Source organism: Schistocerca serialis, chromosome 9 (assembly GCF_023864345.2).
Source record: "Schistocerca serialis cubense isolate TAMUIC-IGC-003099 chromosome 9, iqSchSeri2.2, whole genome shotgun sequence".
NCBI classification, from domain to species: Eukaryota; Metazoa; Arthropoda; class Insecta; order Orthoptera; family Acrididae; genus Schistocerca; species Schistocerca serialis.
The window spans coordinates 319,916,389-319,929,963 of record NC_064646.1 but is presented as its reverse complement, the minus strand read 5'-3'; the positions used below and the strand labels follow the sequence as shown (position 1 = coordinate 319,929,963).

At 38.9% G+C, this 13,575-nt stretch overlaps 1 protein-coding gene across 6 annotated transcripts in view; it reads left to right on the top strand.

Moving 5' to 3' along the window:
* Positions 1-12,608, top strand: part of LOC126418744 (DNA-binding protein Ets97D-like) — an 82,147-nt gene extending 69,539 nt beyond the window's left edge. For all 6 annotated transcript variants that reach the window (XM_050085668.1, XM_050085669.1, XM_050085667.1 and 3 more), the window contains one exon: positions 11,650-12,608. In XM_050085668.1, the coding sequence (XP_049941625.1) occupies positions 11,650-11,793 (144 nt within the window). In that variant the 3' untranslated portion in view covers positions 11,794-12,608. The remainder of the gene's footprint in view (positions 1-11,649) is intronic.
* Positions 12,609-13,575: the final 967 nt, after the last annotated feature.

Here is a 13,575-nt window from a genome sequence, read left to right as displayed (position 1 = left end):
ACATTTGTTAGTCAGTCATAGTTCACGTCACATGATCTTACCAGCCAATGACAGCAGATATTCATAGCATAGGACACGGATGTAGTCAGCCAGAACACTTCAACTTTTCCATAGAAAAGCCAATTACTTGTGAAATTGCTCAAGAACTCATCTCACACTTTCTTTAATGATAATTATACTTTTTGCCATTGTTATTGTGTAACTTGAAATTTATGAAAGAACTCAAATAAATATGAAAAAAATAACCTTGAAGCTTGACTTTTTTTAGCATCTGTTACCACATGTATCAAACACAGATATGCTAGTTAATTTTAAATGATGCCTTAAATGGCTGGTCTTTTGCATGTGAATATTTTTCAAATGGCTGATCCTTAAAGTGTTAAGTTTTGAATGAGAGTCAAACACTCTGTGATTTAAGAAATTTGTCACGCATTTTCATGTGTAACATAAATTAATTTTGCATAAAAAGAAATTTTCTTTGAAACTAACACTTCTCAAACTAACATTTGCAATATTTTCCTGTAACCTGTTATAAATGTAAATAGTTGTGATGCCATACTCATGAAAAACAGTTTTCTTGTTATGAAGTATTGTAGAGTCTTCATCCTAAATCCTGTGACACATCTTACTGTTGGCAGACACTTCTGTATGTACTGTGTTTGATTGTTGTGAATGGCACATTTTCTATGCAACTAAACTTTTGTTTTGGTGTTATTCTCTTGTTTATGTTTTATTGCTGCAGTATTATTCTATAGTAGTGGGCTAAAGTAAAATTATTTGTTGGAGTATCAGTTCTTACTAGTTTAGTTTCTAAAACAATGAAAAGTTCCTGAAATTCTAAAAAAATTCTGTGCTTTTCCCAGATGAAAAAATTCTGCCATTTTTCCTAAATTCCCCAGATGTCCCGGGGCATAACATTTAAATTTGTACATATTCAACGAAATCAAATTCCTCTTTTTCAAAATGCTTTTTGTTCTATTGTCAGTTTGAATTTTATATCCTCTCTACTTCTGTCATCGTCAGTTATTTTGCTATCTATGTAGCAAAACGTATCTACTACATTCAGTTTCTCATTTCCTAATCTAATCCCTTCAGCATTGCCTGATTTAATTCAGCCTAATATTGCTGTATTATGAGCAGCGTCACATACACTTATAGTTTTTGGAAAAAAGGGGGGAGGAGAAATCTAGTAGCGTATCAGTGAGTGGAATACTAAAAAGGATGTTACCTGGCCGGAAGGTATGGTAACGTGTCCTTAATAATAATCTCTGTTAATGTTCTGTAAACTTGATTAACTATTAGAATAATTCTCAGCAGAAATACAGTCATTGTACCAGTATCTGTACTACTTTGTCAATGTACGTTTGAAATGCAACTGATTATTAACGATTATTCTATCCAAGAACTTTCATTGTTGTTATACACGGTGGTTATAATTAAGCTTTTAGTACTTGAGCCATTCTAGCCAGAAAACTGTTTACCATGTGGATATCTAACTTAATAGAAATGATGCTCAGACTGCACTGCAGGATTATTTGTGTTTTTTGTAATGTTAGTGTTATGACTTGTTAGGCACTGGTAGTGGTACAGTGACATAAGGTTGAAACGCAAACATCAGTGTGTATTACAGTCACAGTCCACATGGGCATGGACAAGGTGCTTTATTCATAAACCTGTTTTATCAAAACAATAGCAATAGTGTTGCTGCTCTTCATGAGTATCATTGTGTTAAAGGAATATGGAGAGGTCCTCTCTCCACAACTTGATTGAAGAACACGATTCAGAAGTTCAAATTAACTGGCGATTTGAGGAATTTCTCGTGGGAGAGGCCTGTGAACCTCTCTCGTGCACATGTAAGCTCTGTGTGGTGCATGTGCAGTTAAGCTGTGCAGGGCTACTGAGACTGTTCAAGGTCACACTATGACTGTCCCAGGGCAGCCCAGAGAGCTATGGCACCAAGAAGAATCACTTCTCTTCTGTTGCCAAGATCAATGTATGTGTGTGTGTGTGTGTGTGTGTGTGTGTGTGTGTGTGTGTGTGTGTGTGTGTGTGTGTGGTTTTCTTTAAAACTAATCTTTATTAATATTGATAATATAATGTTATGTCTCCAATTAATCTAAATTCTTCTGTAGTGCTTTATCCCTTCATCCAGCAAGAAACACTCTCCTCCTATTACAAGAAAAGAGCACCAATTCAGCATCACTCTTATATGAAGACTCCCCAAAGTCCTTATTAGCGAACCCTGACTTGTGAAAGGTGGTGTATACAATCACATCTCTGTGGTGCAGCTGAGTGTGTTTCTTGTTGGATTAAGGGTCCTGGTACTACAGAAGAATTTGGATTAATTGGAGATGTAACAGTTTATTATCATTTTTAATAACGATTAGTTTCAAGTGAAAAAATACACACATTGATCTTGCCAGAAATTGAGATGTGGTTCTTCTTGGTGTTGTAGCTCCGTGGGCTGCCCTGGTACAGTCACAGTGCTACCTTGAACAACCTCAGTATATCTGCACAGCTCGGTTGCACACGCGCAACACAGAGTTAAAGTCATGTGACTATGACATCACAGAAGTTTGCAAGAGGGAGGTTCGCCAGCCCTAGTTTTACTGGCCAGCAAAGGCAATTCTTTAGTGATGACAGAAGTGATTGCACAACACTGCAATCCAATGTGTGTATAAGGGGCCCCTTTTCTGGCGAGAGTTTGAGGCTGCTGCACAGGCAACTGCATTCAATGGAGCTACTGAGATGCCACGTAATGGGAGGTGTTGACATCAGCGTCATCACATGTGCTGTTGTAATGGCCCTTACTCCATGCAGGAACTTCCATTGTTGATAATGATTTACAATTTTTAATACCTGGTCAGGAATCCATATGAAGGAATTTTTTCCCACAGAATGAAAAATGTAATATTTTTCTTTCCCAGACTTTGATGAGTTTACCACCTGATTTCACACACAAATCCAAAGTTTTCATTCCATTTGTGGAGATAAACATTTAATAACACTAACAATGAGCAAGTTAGGCTGATCACATTGTGTTGTGTATGGATGCACATTTTTCCTCAATTAATTAAAGTGTCCATTTTATTGTCTGTTTCTATTTTTAAAATTTAACTTTTGATTAGCTTGTAAATTTATTGTTAATTAAAACCAGTGCAGGCTTCAGAGAAAATTCAAAAAGACATGTTTAATGTCATCATTATTTCCTATTGATTGTTACAGATTTTTGCAACTCCATTTTTCCACCTGAACAATCACATACAGAATAGACAAAAAAAATCCTTTGGACATTACTGACATTGAAGTGTTTCATACGACTGTCATTCAATAGATACACCCCTGTTTTCCTTCATCTTACATGATAATTTTAATTTCCAACAGTTCTTTCATTGATAGTGCATAATTAAATGTAGCATTATGCACCATAGGTTCTCCACAAGTGTAATTATCTTTCATTTATTTTATTGTTGGTGGGTTAGCTGTCTTCAGTACTGAGTGTCCCTGTTGTTACTAGCCATGTGATTGCACTATTTAAATGTTCACTCAAAAGTTGACCCACCATTTTTCACATCACTCAATTTTCATACATTTTCTGTAGATGACTTTGGTTGATGTCTGTTTCAAAACACACTCACAGAGTCTCGCATCACTTATACGGATAGTTTGAACATAACATTTTTTTAACCTTGAACTATGGTTGATATGTTTCCAACATTTCTCAGAAGTTGAAAGGAAAAGTGTTCAAAATGAAGGATAGTATTCATTTTTTGTGAAAGCCCTAAAGTGAGAACTGCGCTGATAATCAGATGTTCTCACTTTCCCAGTTATGCTCGCTACACTCAGTGAACTACAGCTGGTGCCATCAAAGAGTTTCAAGTGTCAAACCAGGAAAAACATCTTTTCATGATTTTATTTAGGTAATTTTTCGAGTTTTTGCCAGCTGAAATTTGGCAAGTGGTTTTTCAGCGACAGTTAAGTAGGAGTGGCAAAAATATTATGGTCAGTTACAGCATAACAATTTGAATCTTTTATTCTAAGAAGAAGAATATGTTCCAAGTGTTGCATTTCACCACCATTTAATGGAATGATGCCCCAACTGTGACCAAACATGGATGGGTGAAGACAACAATGTAATTGTGTTAGATTAGATTTGATTTACTTTCATTCCAATTGATCCGTAGTCAGGAGGTCCTGCAGGATGTAAAACATGTCAGAAAACAGGTCCCAAGTGGAATGATCATCTTTTTTTTAAATGAACACTGTATGACAGAATTATTTTACAAACAATCATTTACTAAGATCACATTAATGCCCTGAATTTAAAAAAAAATGTGTTTTATTTGTAAAGTAATAAACATATAATAGAACTACTTATAAGAAAGAAACATTCCACATGGGAAAAATATATTAAAAAACAAAGATGCTGTGACTTACCAAACGAGAAAGCGCTGGTAGATAGACACAATAAAAACACACAAACACACACAGAAATTTCAAGCTTTTGCAACCCACGGTTGCTTCATCAGGAAAGAGGGAAGGAGAGGGAAAGATGAAAGGATGTGGGTTTTAAGGGATAGGGTAAGGAGTCATTCCAATCCCAGGAGCGGAAAGACTTACCTTAGGGGGAAAAAGGGACAGGTACACACACACACACACACACACACACACACACACACACACACACACACACACACACACACACACACATCCATCCATCCGCACATATACAGACACAGGCAGACATTGTAAAGGCAAAGAGTTTGGGCAGAGATGTCAGTCGAGGCGGAAGTACAGAGGCAAAGATGTTGTTGAGTGACAAGTGATGTACGAGGGGCGGCAACTTGAAATTAGCGGAGGTTGAGGCCTGGTGGGTAACAGGAAGAGAGGATATATTGAAGGGCAAGTTCCCATCTCCGGAGTTCTGATATGTTGGTGTCAATGGGAAGTGTCCAGATAACCCGGACGGCGTAACACTGTGCCAAGATGTGCTGGCCGTGCACCAAGGCATGTTTAGCCACAGGGTGATCCTCATTACCAACAAACACTGTCTGCCTGTGTCCGTTCATGCGAATGGACAGTTTGTCGCTGGTCATTCCCACATAGAAGGCTTCACAGTGGAGGCAGGTCAGTTGGTAAATCACGTGGGTGCTTTCACACGTGGCTCTGCCTTTGATCGTGTACACCTTCCGGGTTACAGGACTGGAGTTGGTGGTGGTGGTGGAAGGGTGCATGGGACAGGTTTTACACCGGGGCAGTTACAAGGGTAGGAGACAGAGGGTAGGGAAGATGGTTTGGGGATTTCATAGGGATGAACCAAGAAGCTAGGAACGTTAGGTGGACGGCGGAAAGACACTCTTGGTGGAGTGGGGAGGATTTCATGAAGGATGGATCTCATTTCAGGGCAGGATTTGAGGAAGTCGTATCCTTGCTGGAGAGCCACATTCAGAGTCTGATCCAGTCCCGGAAAGTATCCTGTCACAAGTGGGGCACTTTTGGGGTTCTTCAGTGGGAGGTTCGGGGTTTGAGGGGATGAGGTAGTGGCTCTGGTTATTTGCTTCTGTACCAGGTCGGGAGGGTAGTTGCAGGATGCGAAAGCTGTTTTCAGGTTGTTGGTGTAATGGTTCAGGGATTCAGGACTGGAGCAGATTCGTTTGCCACAAAGACCTAAGCTGTAGGGAAGGGACCATTTGATATGGAATGGGTGGCAGCTGTCATAGTGGAGGTACTGTTGCTTGTTGGTGGGTTTGATGTGGATGGATGTGTGAAGCTGGCCATTGGACAGATGGAGGTCAATGTCGAGGAAAGTGGCATGGGATTTGGAGTAGGACCAGGTGAATCTGATGGAACCAAAGGAAATTCTGGAGTTCTTCTTCACTGTGAGTCCAGATCATGAAGATGTCGTCAATAAATCTGTACCAAACTTTGGGTTGGGAGGCCTGGGTGACGAAGAAGGCTTCCTCTAAGCAACCCATAAATAGGACAGTGTACGAGGGGGCCAACCTGGTACCCATGGCTGTTCCCTTTAATTGTTGGTATGTCTGGCCCTCAAAAGTGAAGAAGTTGTGAGTTAGGATGAAGCTGGCCAAAGTAATGAGGAAAGAGGTTTTAGGTAGGATGGCCTTGAATATATCCTCTCTTCCCGTTACCCACCAGGCCTCAACCTCCGCTAATTTCAAGTTGCCGCCCCTCGTACGTCACTTGTCACTCAACAACATCTTTGCCTCTGTACTTCCGCCTCGACTGATACCTCTGCCCAAACTCTTTGCCTTTACATGTGTCTGCCTGTGTCTGTATATGTGTGGATGGATATGTGTGTGTGTGCGCGAGTGTATACCTGTCCCTTTTTCCCCCTAAGGTAAGTCTTTCTGCTCCCGGGATTGGAATGACTCCTTATCCTCTCCCTCAAATCCCACATCCTTTCGTCTTTCCCTCACCTTCCCTCTTTCCTGATGAAGCAACCATGGGTTGTGAAAACTTGAAATTTGTGTGTGTGTGTGTGTGTGTGTGTGTGTGTGTGTGTGTGTGTGTGTGTGTGTATGTGTGTGTGTGTGTGTTTTTTATTGTGTCTATGTACCAGCGCTTTCTCGTTTCGTAAGTCACAGCATCTTTGTTTTTTACTACAAAAAATGAAACTTGCCTAGCTTGAAGAGGGAAACCAGATGGTGCTATGGTTGGCCCGCTAGATGGCGCTGCCATAGGTCAAACAGATATCAACTGTGTTTTTTTAAATAGAAACCCCAATTTTTTATTACATATTCCTGTAGTACATAAAGAAATATGAATGTTTTAGTTGGACCACTTTTTTCGCTTTGTCATAGATGGGGCTGTAATAGTCACAAACATATGGCTCACAATTTTAGACGTACAGTTAGTAACAGGTAGTTTTTTTTAAATTAAAATATAGAACGCAGGTACATTTGAACATTTTATTTCAGTTGTTCCAATGTGATATATGTACCTTCGTGAACTTATCATTTCTGAGAATGCATGCTGTTACAGCATGATTACCTGTAACTACCACATTAATGCAATAAATGCTCAAAATGATGTCCGTCAGCCTCAATGCATTTGGCAATATGTGTAACGACATTCCTCTCAGCAGCGAGTAGTTAGACTTCTGTATTGTTCGCACCTGCATTGACAATGCGCTGATGCATGTTGTCAGGCGTTGTCGGTGGATCGCGGTAGCAAATATCCTTCAACTTTCCCCACAGAAAGAAATCCGGGGATGTCAGATCCGGAGAACGTGCAGGCCATGGTATGGTGCTGGTTGGTTGGTTGGTTGGTTTGGGGAAGGAGACCAGACAGTGTGGTCATCGGTCTCATCAGATTAGGGAAGGATTGGGAAGGAAGTCGGCCATGCCCTTTCAAAGGAACCATCCCGGCATTTGCCTGGAGTGATTTAGGGAAATCACGGAAAACCTAAATCAGGATGGCCGGACGCGGGATTGAACCGTCGTCCTCCCGAATACGAGTCCAGTGTCTAACCACTGCGCCACCCCGCTCAGTCATGGTATGGTGCTTTGACGACAATCCACCTGTCATGAAATATGCTATTCAATACCGCTTCAACCGCACACGAGCTATGTGCCGGACTCCCATCATGTGGGAAGTACACCACCATTCTGTCATGCAGTGAAACTTCTTGTAGTAACATCGGTTGGACATTACGTAGGAAATCGGCATACATTGCACCATTTAGATTGCCATCGATAAAATCGGGGCCAATTACCCTTCCTCTCATAATGCTGCACCATACATTAACCCGCCAAGGTCGCTGATGTTCCACTTGTTGCAGCCATCGCGGATTTTCTGTTACCCAATAGTGCATATTATGCCGGTGTATGTTACTGCTGTTGATGAATGATGCTTCGTCGCTAAATAGAATGCATGCAAAAAATCTGTCATCGTCCAGTAATTTCTCTTATGCCCAGTGGCAGAACTGTACACAACGTTCAAAGTTGTCGCCAAGCATAGAAATATGGTGCGGGTGCAATCAATGTTGATGTAGCATTCTCAACACCGACATGTTTGAGATTCCTGATTCTCGCGCAATTTGTCCGCTACTGATGTGCGGATTAGCTGCGACAGCAGCCAAAACACCTACTTCGGCATCATCATTTGTTGCAGGTCATGGTTGACATTTCGCATGCGGCTGAACACTTCCTGTTTCCTTAAATAACTTAACTATCTGGTGAACGGTCCGGACACTGGATAATTTCGTCCTGGATACCGAGCAGCATACATAGCACATGCCTGTTGTGCATTTTGATCACAATAGCCATACATCAATACGACATCAACCTTTTCCACAATTGGTAAATGGTCCATTTTAACACAGGTAATGTATCACGAAGCAAATACCGTCCGCACTGGCGGAATGTTACGTGATACCATGTACTTACACATTTGTGTCTATTACAGCGCCATCAATCACAAAGCGAAAAAAGTGGTCCAACTAAAACATTCATATCTCTTTACATACTACACGAATATGTAATAAAAAATGGGGGTTCCTATTTAAAAAAACACAGTTGATATCTATTTGATCTATGGCAGCGCTATCTAGTGGGCCAACCATAGCGCCATCTGGTTTCCCCCTTTAAGCTAGACGAGTTTTGTTCTTTGTAGTTTTTTCGTTTGATGCTTATTTCGTGTGATATTTGGCCCGGTCACTATCAATGGACCACCCACACAAATCAGTTAGTTCTACTGAGAAATTCATCAATGGAGTAGAAGGGGTTGGCCCCCAATAAATCTTTTAGGCTTCTCTTAAACTGAATTTCGTTGGTTGTTAAGCTTTTTATGGCTGCTGACAAGTAATTGAAAATGTGTGTTCCTGAATAATGCACACCTTTTTGTATAAGAGTAAGTCACTTTAAATCCCTGTGAAGATTATTCTTATTTCTAGTATAGATTCCATGATTGAGCTGTTGGTTTGAAAAAGTGATATATTTTTAATGACAACTTTCATCAAGGAATAAATGTATTGGGAAGCAGTAGTTAGTATCCTTAGTTCACTAAACAGGCTTCTGCAGGATGTTCTTGAGTTCACATCACATATAACTCTTATTGCACATTTTTGTTCCTGGAAAACTTTAGCTTGGCTTGATGAATTACCCCAAAAAACAATCCCACATGACATTATGGAATGAAAGTAAGCACAGTATGCCAGCTTTTTCATTTTTATATCCCCTATGGCTGACACTCACATTGCAAATAGATTTGTTAAGACGCTTCAGCAGTTCTGTGGTGTGCTCCTCCCAGTTGAATTTATTATCAAGCTGTAATCCCAAGAACTTAACACTGTCCACTTCTTCTATCTGCTTGTCATCGTATGTTAGGCATGTACTTGTGCGACACCCCTTACAAGTCATGAACTGCATGTAGTGTGTTTTTTCAAAAAGAATTGGTTAGGAACCAGTGTTTAATGTCCACAAATATTTTATTAGCCGATCTTTCTAAGACTGTACTTGATTTGCTATTTATTGCAATGTTTGTATCATCGGCAAACAAAACGAACTTGGCATCTGGTAATGTTACTGATGAAAGGTCATTGATATACACAAGTAAAAGTGAGGGCCCTAAAATGGAATCTTGTGGGACCCCACATGTAATTAGTTCCCAGTTGGATGATGCCTGATAGTGTAATACATGTCTCTTTCCTGATAACACCCTTTGTTTCCTGCCAGAGATGTAAGATTTGAACCATTTTGTAGCATTTGCTGTTACACTACAATATTCTAATTTACTTAAAAGGATATTGTGATTTACACACTCAAATGCCTTTGACAGATCACCAGATATATGAGTTGCCTGCAATTTTTTGTCTAATGAATTAAGTACATTTTCACTGTAAATGTAGATAGCCTTCTCAATATCAGAACGCTTTAGAAATCCGAACTGCACCTTTGATGGTATGTTATTTGTGGTAAGATGGTTATAAAGCCGATTGTACATTACATTTTCTAAAATTTTTGAGAATGCTGGCAAAAGTGAAATTGGACAGAAATTTGATGCTGTTTCTTTATCTCCCTTCTTAACTGGCCCACCCACTACAACCACGGTGTCTTCCTTAGTGAAATCTTTGCAAAGTGATCCTAAATCCTCTGTCACCTGCTCCAGACCAGCACTAGGTTTAAAAAAATTGGTGACCTGTTATTCTTATCCTAGTTCACCCTGCAAAAGTTGGCCAACACCTCTTCCGTGGAAACTACCTAACAACAACACTTTCTTTCTGTTTACTTTTTTCCCTTCATTCTTACTTTTCAATTTGCTGCTGAAAGTTTGTTGCGCCCAGTCTACACCTGCAGTTGCTTGAGGCTCATTAGTTTCTAACTGAAGCAACAAGACAAATCTATTTTCTACGTTCACTATGAAGCTGTCAGACAAAGTTCTAGGCCTGTTCCTCCTGTTGCCTGTTGCCACTTCCCACCTCTCTTTACCCTTCTCTCTCCTTAACCTGTCAAGATCTCCCCAGCCTGAAGGACAGCAATTTTCCCCTCCTGTTCTGGTATCTTCCTATCTCTACTACATATCCTACAAAACCACTGATGAGTCTCATTTACTTCCCCTATTCCCACGCCACTACAGGCACCCACTTGGAAAAAATTACAGCACCTGTCACACCAAAGCCCCGACCTAACAGTTCTAAGGCAAGTCAAGCACTTTTCACACATGATAAACATAATAGTTTATTAAGAATAAGTCAGTTAAATTACAGATAAACACGAAAATATGATTCCACAAATTTGGCCTATACGGAATTGTATGTAAACTAAAACAACAGTGCAAAGTTTATGAAACAACAACTTAAACTTTACGCTACTTTCCAGAAATGTAAGTTAAATAATGAAGAGGTATGCTACAGTTAAATTGCTGGAGAGAGCAAAGAACAATTAAACGAAATTCTATAGATTTGCTGAAGCAAAACGTAAACAGAAAATACAACTGTAAGCCGACTGTACGATCTTTTTGCGTTTTCTGCTATACTACGTAAAGAAAAATGAAACCTTTAATGGTAAGCTAAGAAAGCACACTAATACACCTATTTACCACATAATCAGTACTCAACTAAATGTTTTTATAATTTGAAATGACTTATCTTTACAAGAACACCAAAACTCGTGCTAGGTGCCTGGCTGCAGTGTTTTGCTAGGAGAACTCTGGTAATCATATGTTACGCAGATGTGGGCACAGAGAGAAATGGATATTACGCAAGTGGTGAAAATGTCCATGGGACACATTGCTCAATTCAGGAATGTAAATTTATGCTTCAGTGTAATAAATTAATTTTTCATTATGGCCAATTAGTTTGAAATACTGCAACAATTCTATTACAGAATCATGCATTCTGACTTTTTTGTTGAGGGGTAGTGGTTAGGGGAGATAGTGAACATTCTGTGTTCATGGAAAATGGGCTATTCATTCTCTCAACCTGCCCTCTAAAGATGACGCATTTGCTGCTACAATAGTACTCTTCAATTAGAAAACAAGTAATATGTCACATTAGCATATGCTTTATTTATATAAATATGTTATGTTAGTATTTTGAAGGAAGCTGGTTGACATTTAGAGGTTGGTATTTGAGACACACAAAGCAGTACTACTCATAACTAAGTTGTATATTTCTTTTTATTCTTTCAGGTGCATGGGAAACGTTTTGTGTACAAGTTTGTATGTGACCTGAAGAAATTACTTGGTTATAGTGCCCGTGAACTGCATAAATTGGTCACAGAGTGTGCAAATGCTCATGCTCAGGCTCGTTTAGAGTCTAATTTTTCAAGCTGAGCTGTAAATAAAAATGCCATACTGTAAAAAGTATAAATATGCATAAAAATGTTAAATTTTTATGTTCCATGATATTGCTATTTGCCGGATTTTTGTCTGTGATTTCGATCTATTTGTGACCTAGATTGGTTGCTGGAGGAAGTGAATGCTTACACCAGGAATAAGGAGAAACTCACAGCAAGTTACAGCAAATATAATTAAATTGTAATGAAGCAAACCTGACTACATAGCTTTCCCCCCATAACTGTTCATTTTTTGGAAATTGATTAAGATGCCAAGTCAGAACACTCGTGTACTATGAATGTGCTTTAAGGTATACAGAAAATTTGTTGTCACACTGGTAACATACTATTAACTCCTGTTCTGAAATGAGTGTGGTTTGTTTGGACTTGAGGGGGAAAAAATTAAGAATTTGCAGTGAGGAGGAAATGCTTGTTCATGAAGCTACACATACATTCATTGTATTGGTGACTGGCCGAAAAACATTGCGTACTGTACTTAAATAGGGGAAGAAAATTTCTATTTACCAGAGGGCGGGAGCTGTAAAGATAAACAAAACAACCTTCTGATAAGTAAAAGTTTTTCTTATCTGTATTTTAAAACACTTTCCATTTGGAGTGGTTTTTTCCACTCTCCTGGTAATCATATTAAATATGAGTGATGTGTATGGATGTCTATGTTCTACATCTGTGTCAATAGACATGCATTTACCCACTGAATGTCATGAAAATTTTCCCTTTATCCCGATATTCTAGTTGTAATCAACTGATACAGCAAAAAAAAAAAAAAAAATAAATAAATAAATAAATAAAAAACTGATGATTTCAAACAAGGAACAGTCTTTTGTCTTCCCTGAGGTCATTCTCTACAGGTTAGTAAAATCGTTTTTCCATGTCCCATTTACAATAAGTGCATCCCTAATCTACAGTAAGGTGACAATAGCTTTTATTTCTGCATGTTCTAGTTACTCAGTTTCAGTAACTTCAGTATTTCTTTAAAAATTGGAGTTTGAGCATTCACTTCCTCCTCTTTGTCCTTAACCATGTGTTAACAAATTGCTAAAAGAAATATATTTTCTGTGAAAAATAAAACAATATATCTTATGTAAATAATTGTCAGTTTTTCTTTTGATAGTTTCACAGCCAATATTTGAACTTGCAGTGAGGAGCTATGTTTAACATAAGCACCAATTAACACTGATGAGAAATTTGTGAATATGATTCATGTTACATTGTAGATTATACAGACAAGGCAAAGATAATCATAAGAAAGATTTTCCATTATGTTTAATAACTTATCCATAATTCTACAAAGATTTTATTTTTTCCTTCTTCCATTCAGTTGTGACAAGCCAGGGCACATGCGACAAGGTGATGTGAGTGTATAGTTCCAGACAGTTTAAAATTGTGCACCAGATGAGACTTGAACCTGGAACAATGCCTTCTGTAACCAATGCTCTAAATATCTCAGTAGATAAGAGCATTGCTTGCAAAAGGTAAGGCTCTTGGTCCGAGTCATTATCTGGTACACAGTTTTAATCTGCCAGGAAGTTTCAAAATGTGAAAGATTCTTTCTGATAGAGTTGTATGAACCAATCAATAAGCTATGCTGGGCAATTTGACTCAAATTTTTAATGCAGAGATTAGTAAGTGAGTAGTCAACAGTCTGGCTGATAAAAACTGTCAGAAACAGACCAGAGTTCAAAGCCAAATGTGCTTTTTATGGATAATACTGCTCAAGGTGGTGGTTTTATTCCGTGATTGTGAGAGCAAGTTTTGCTTA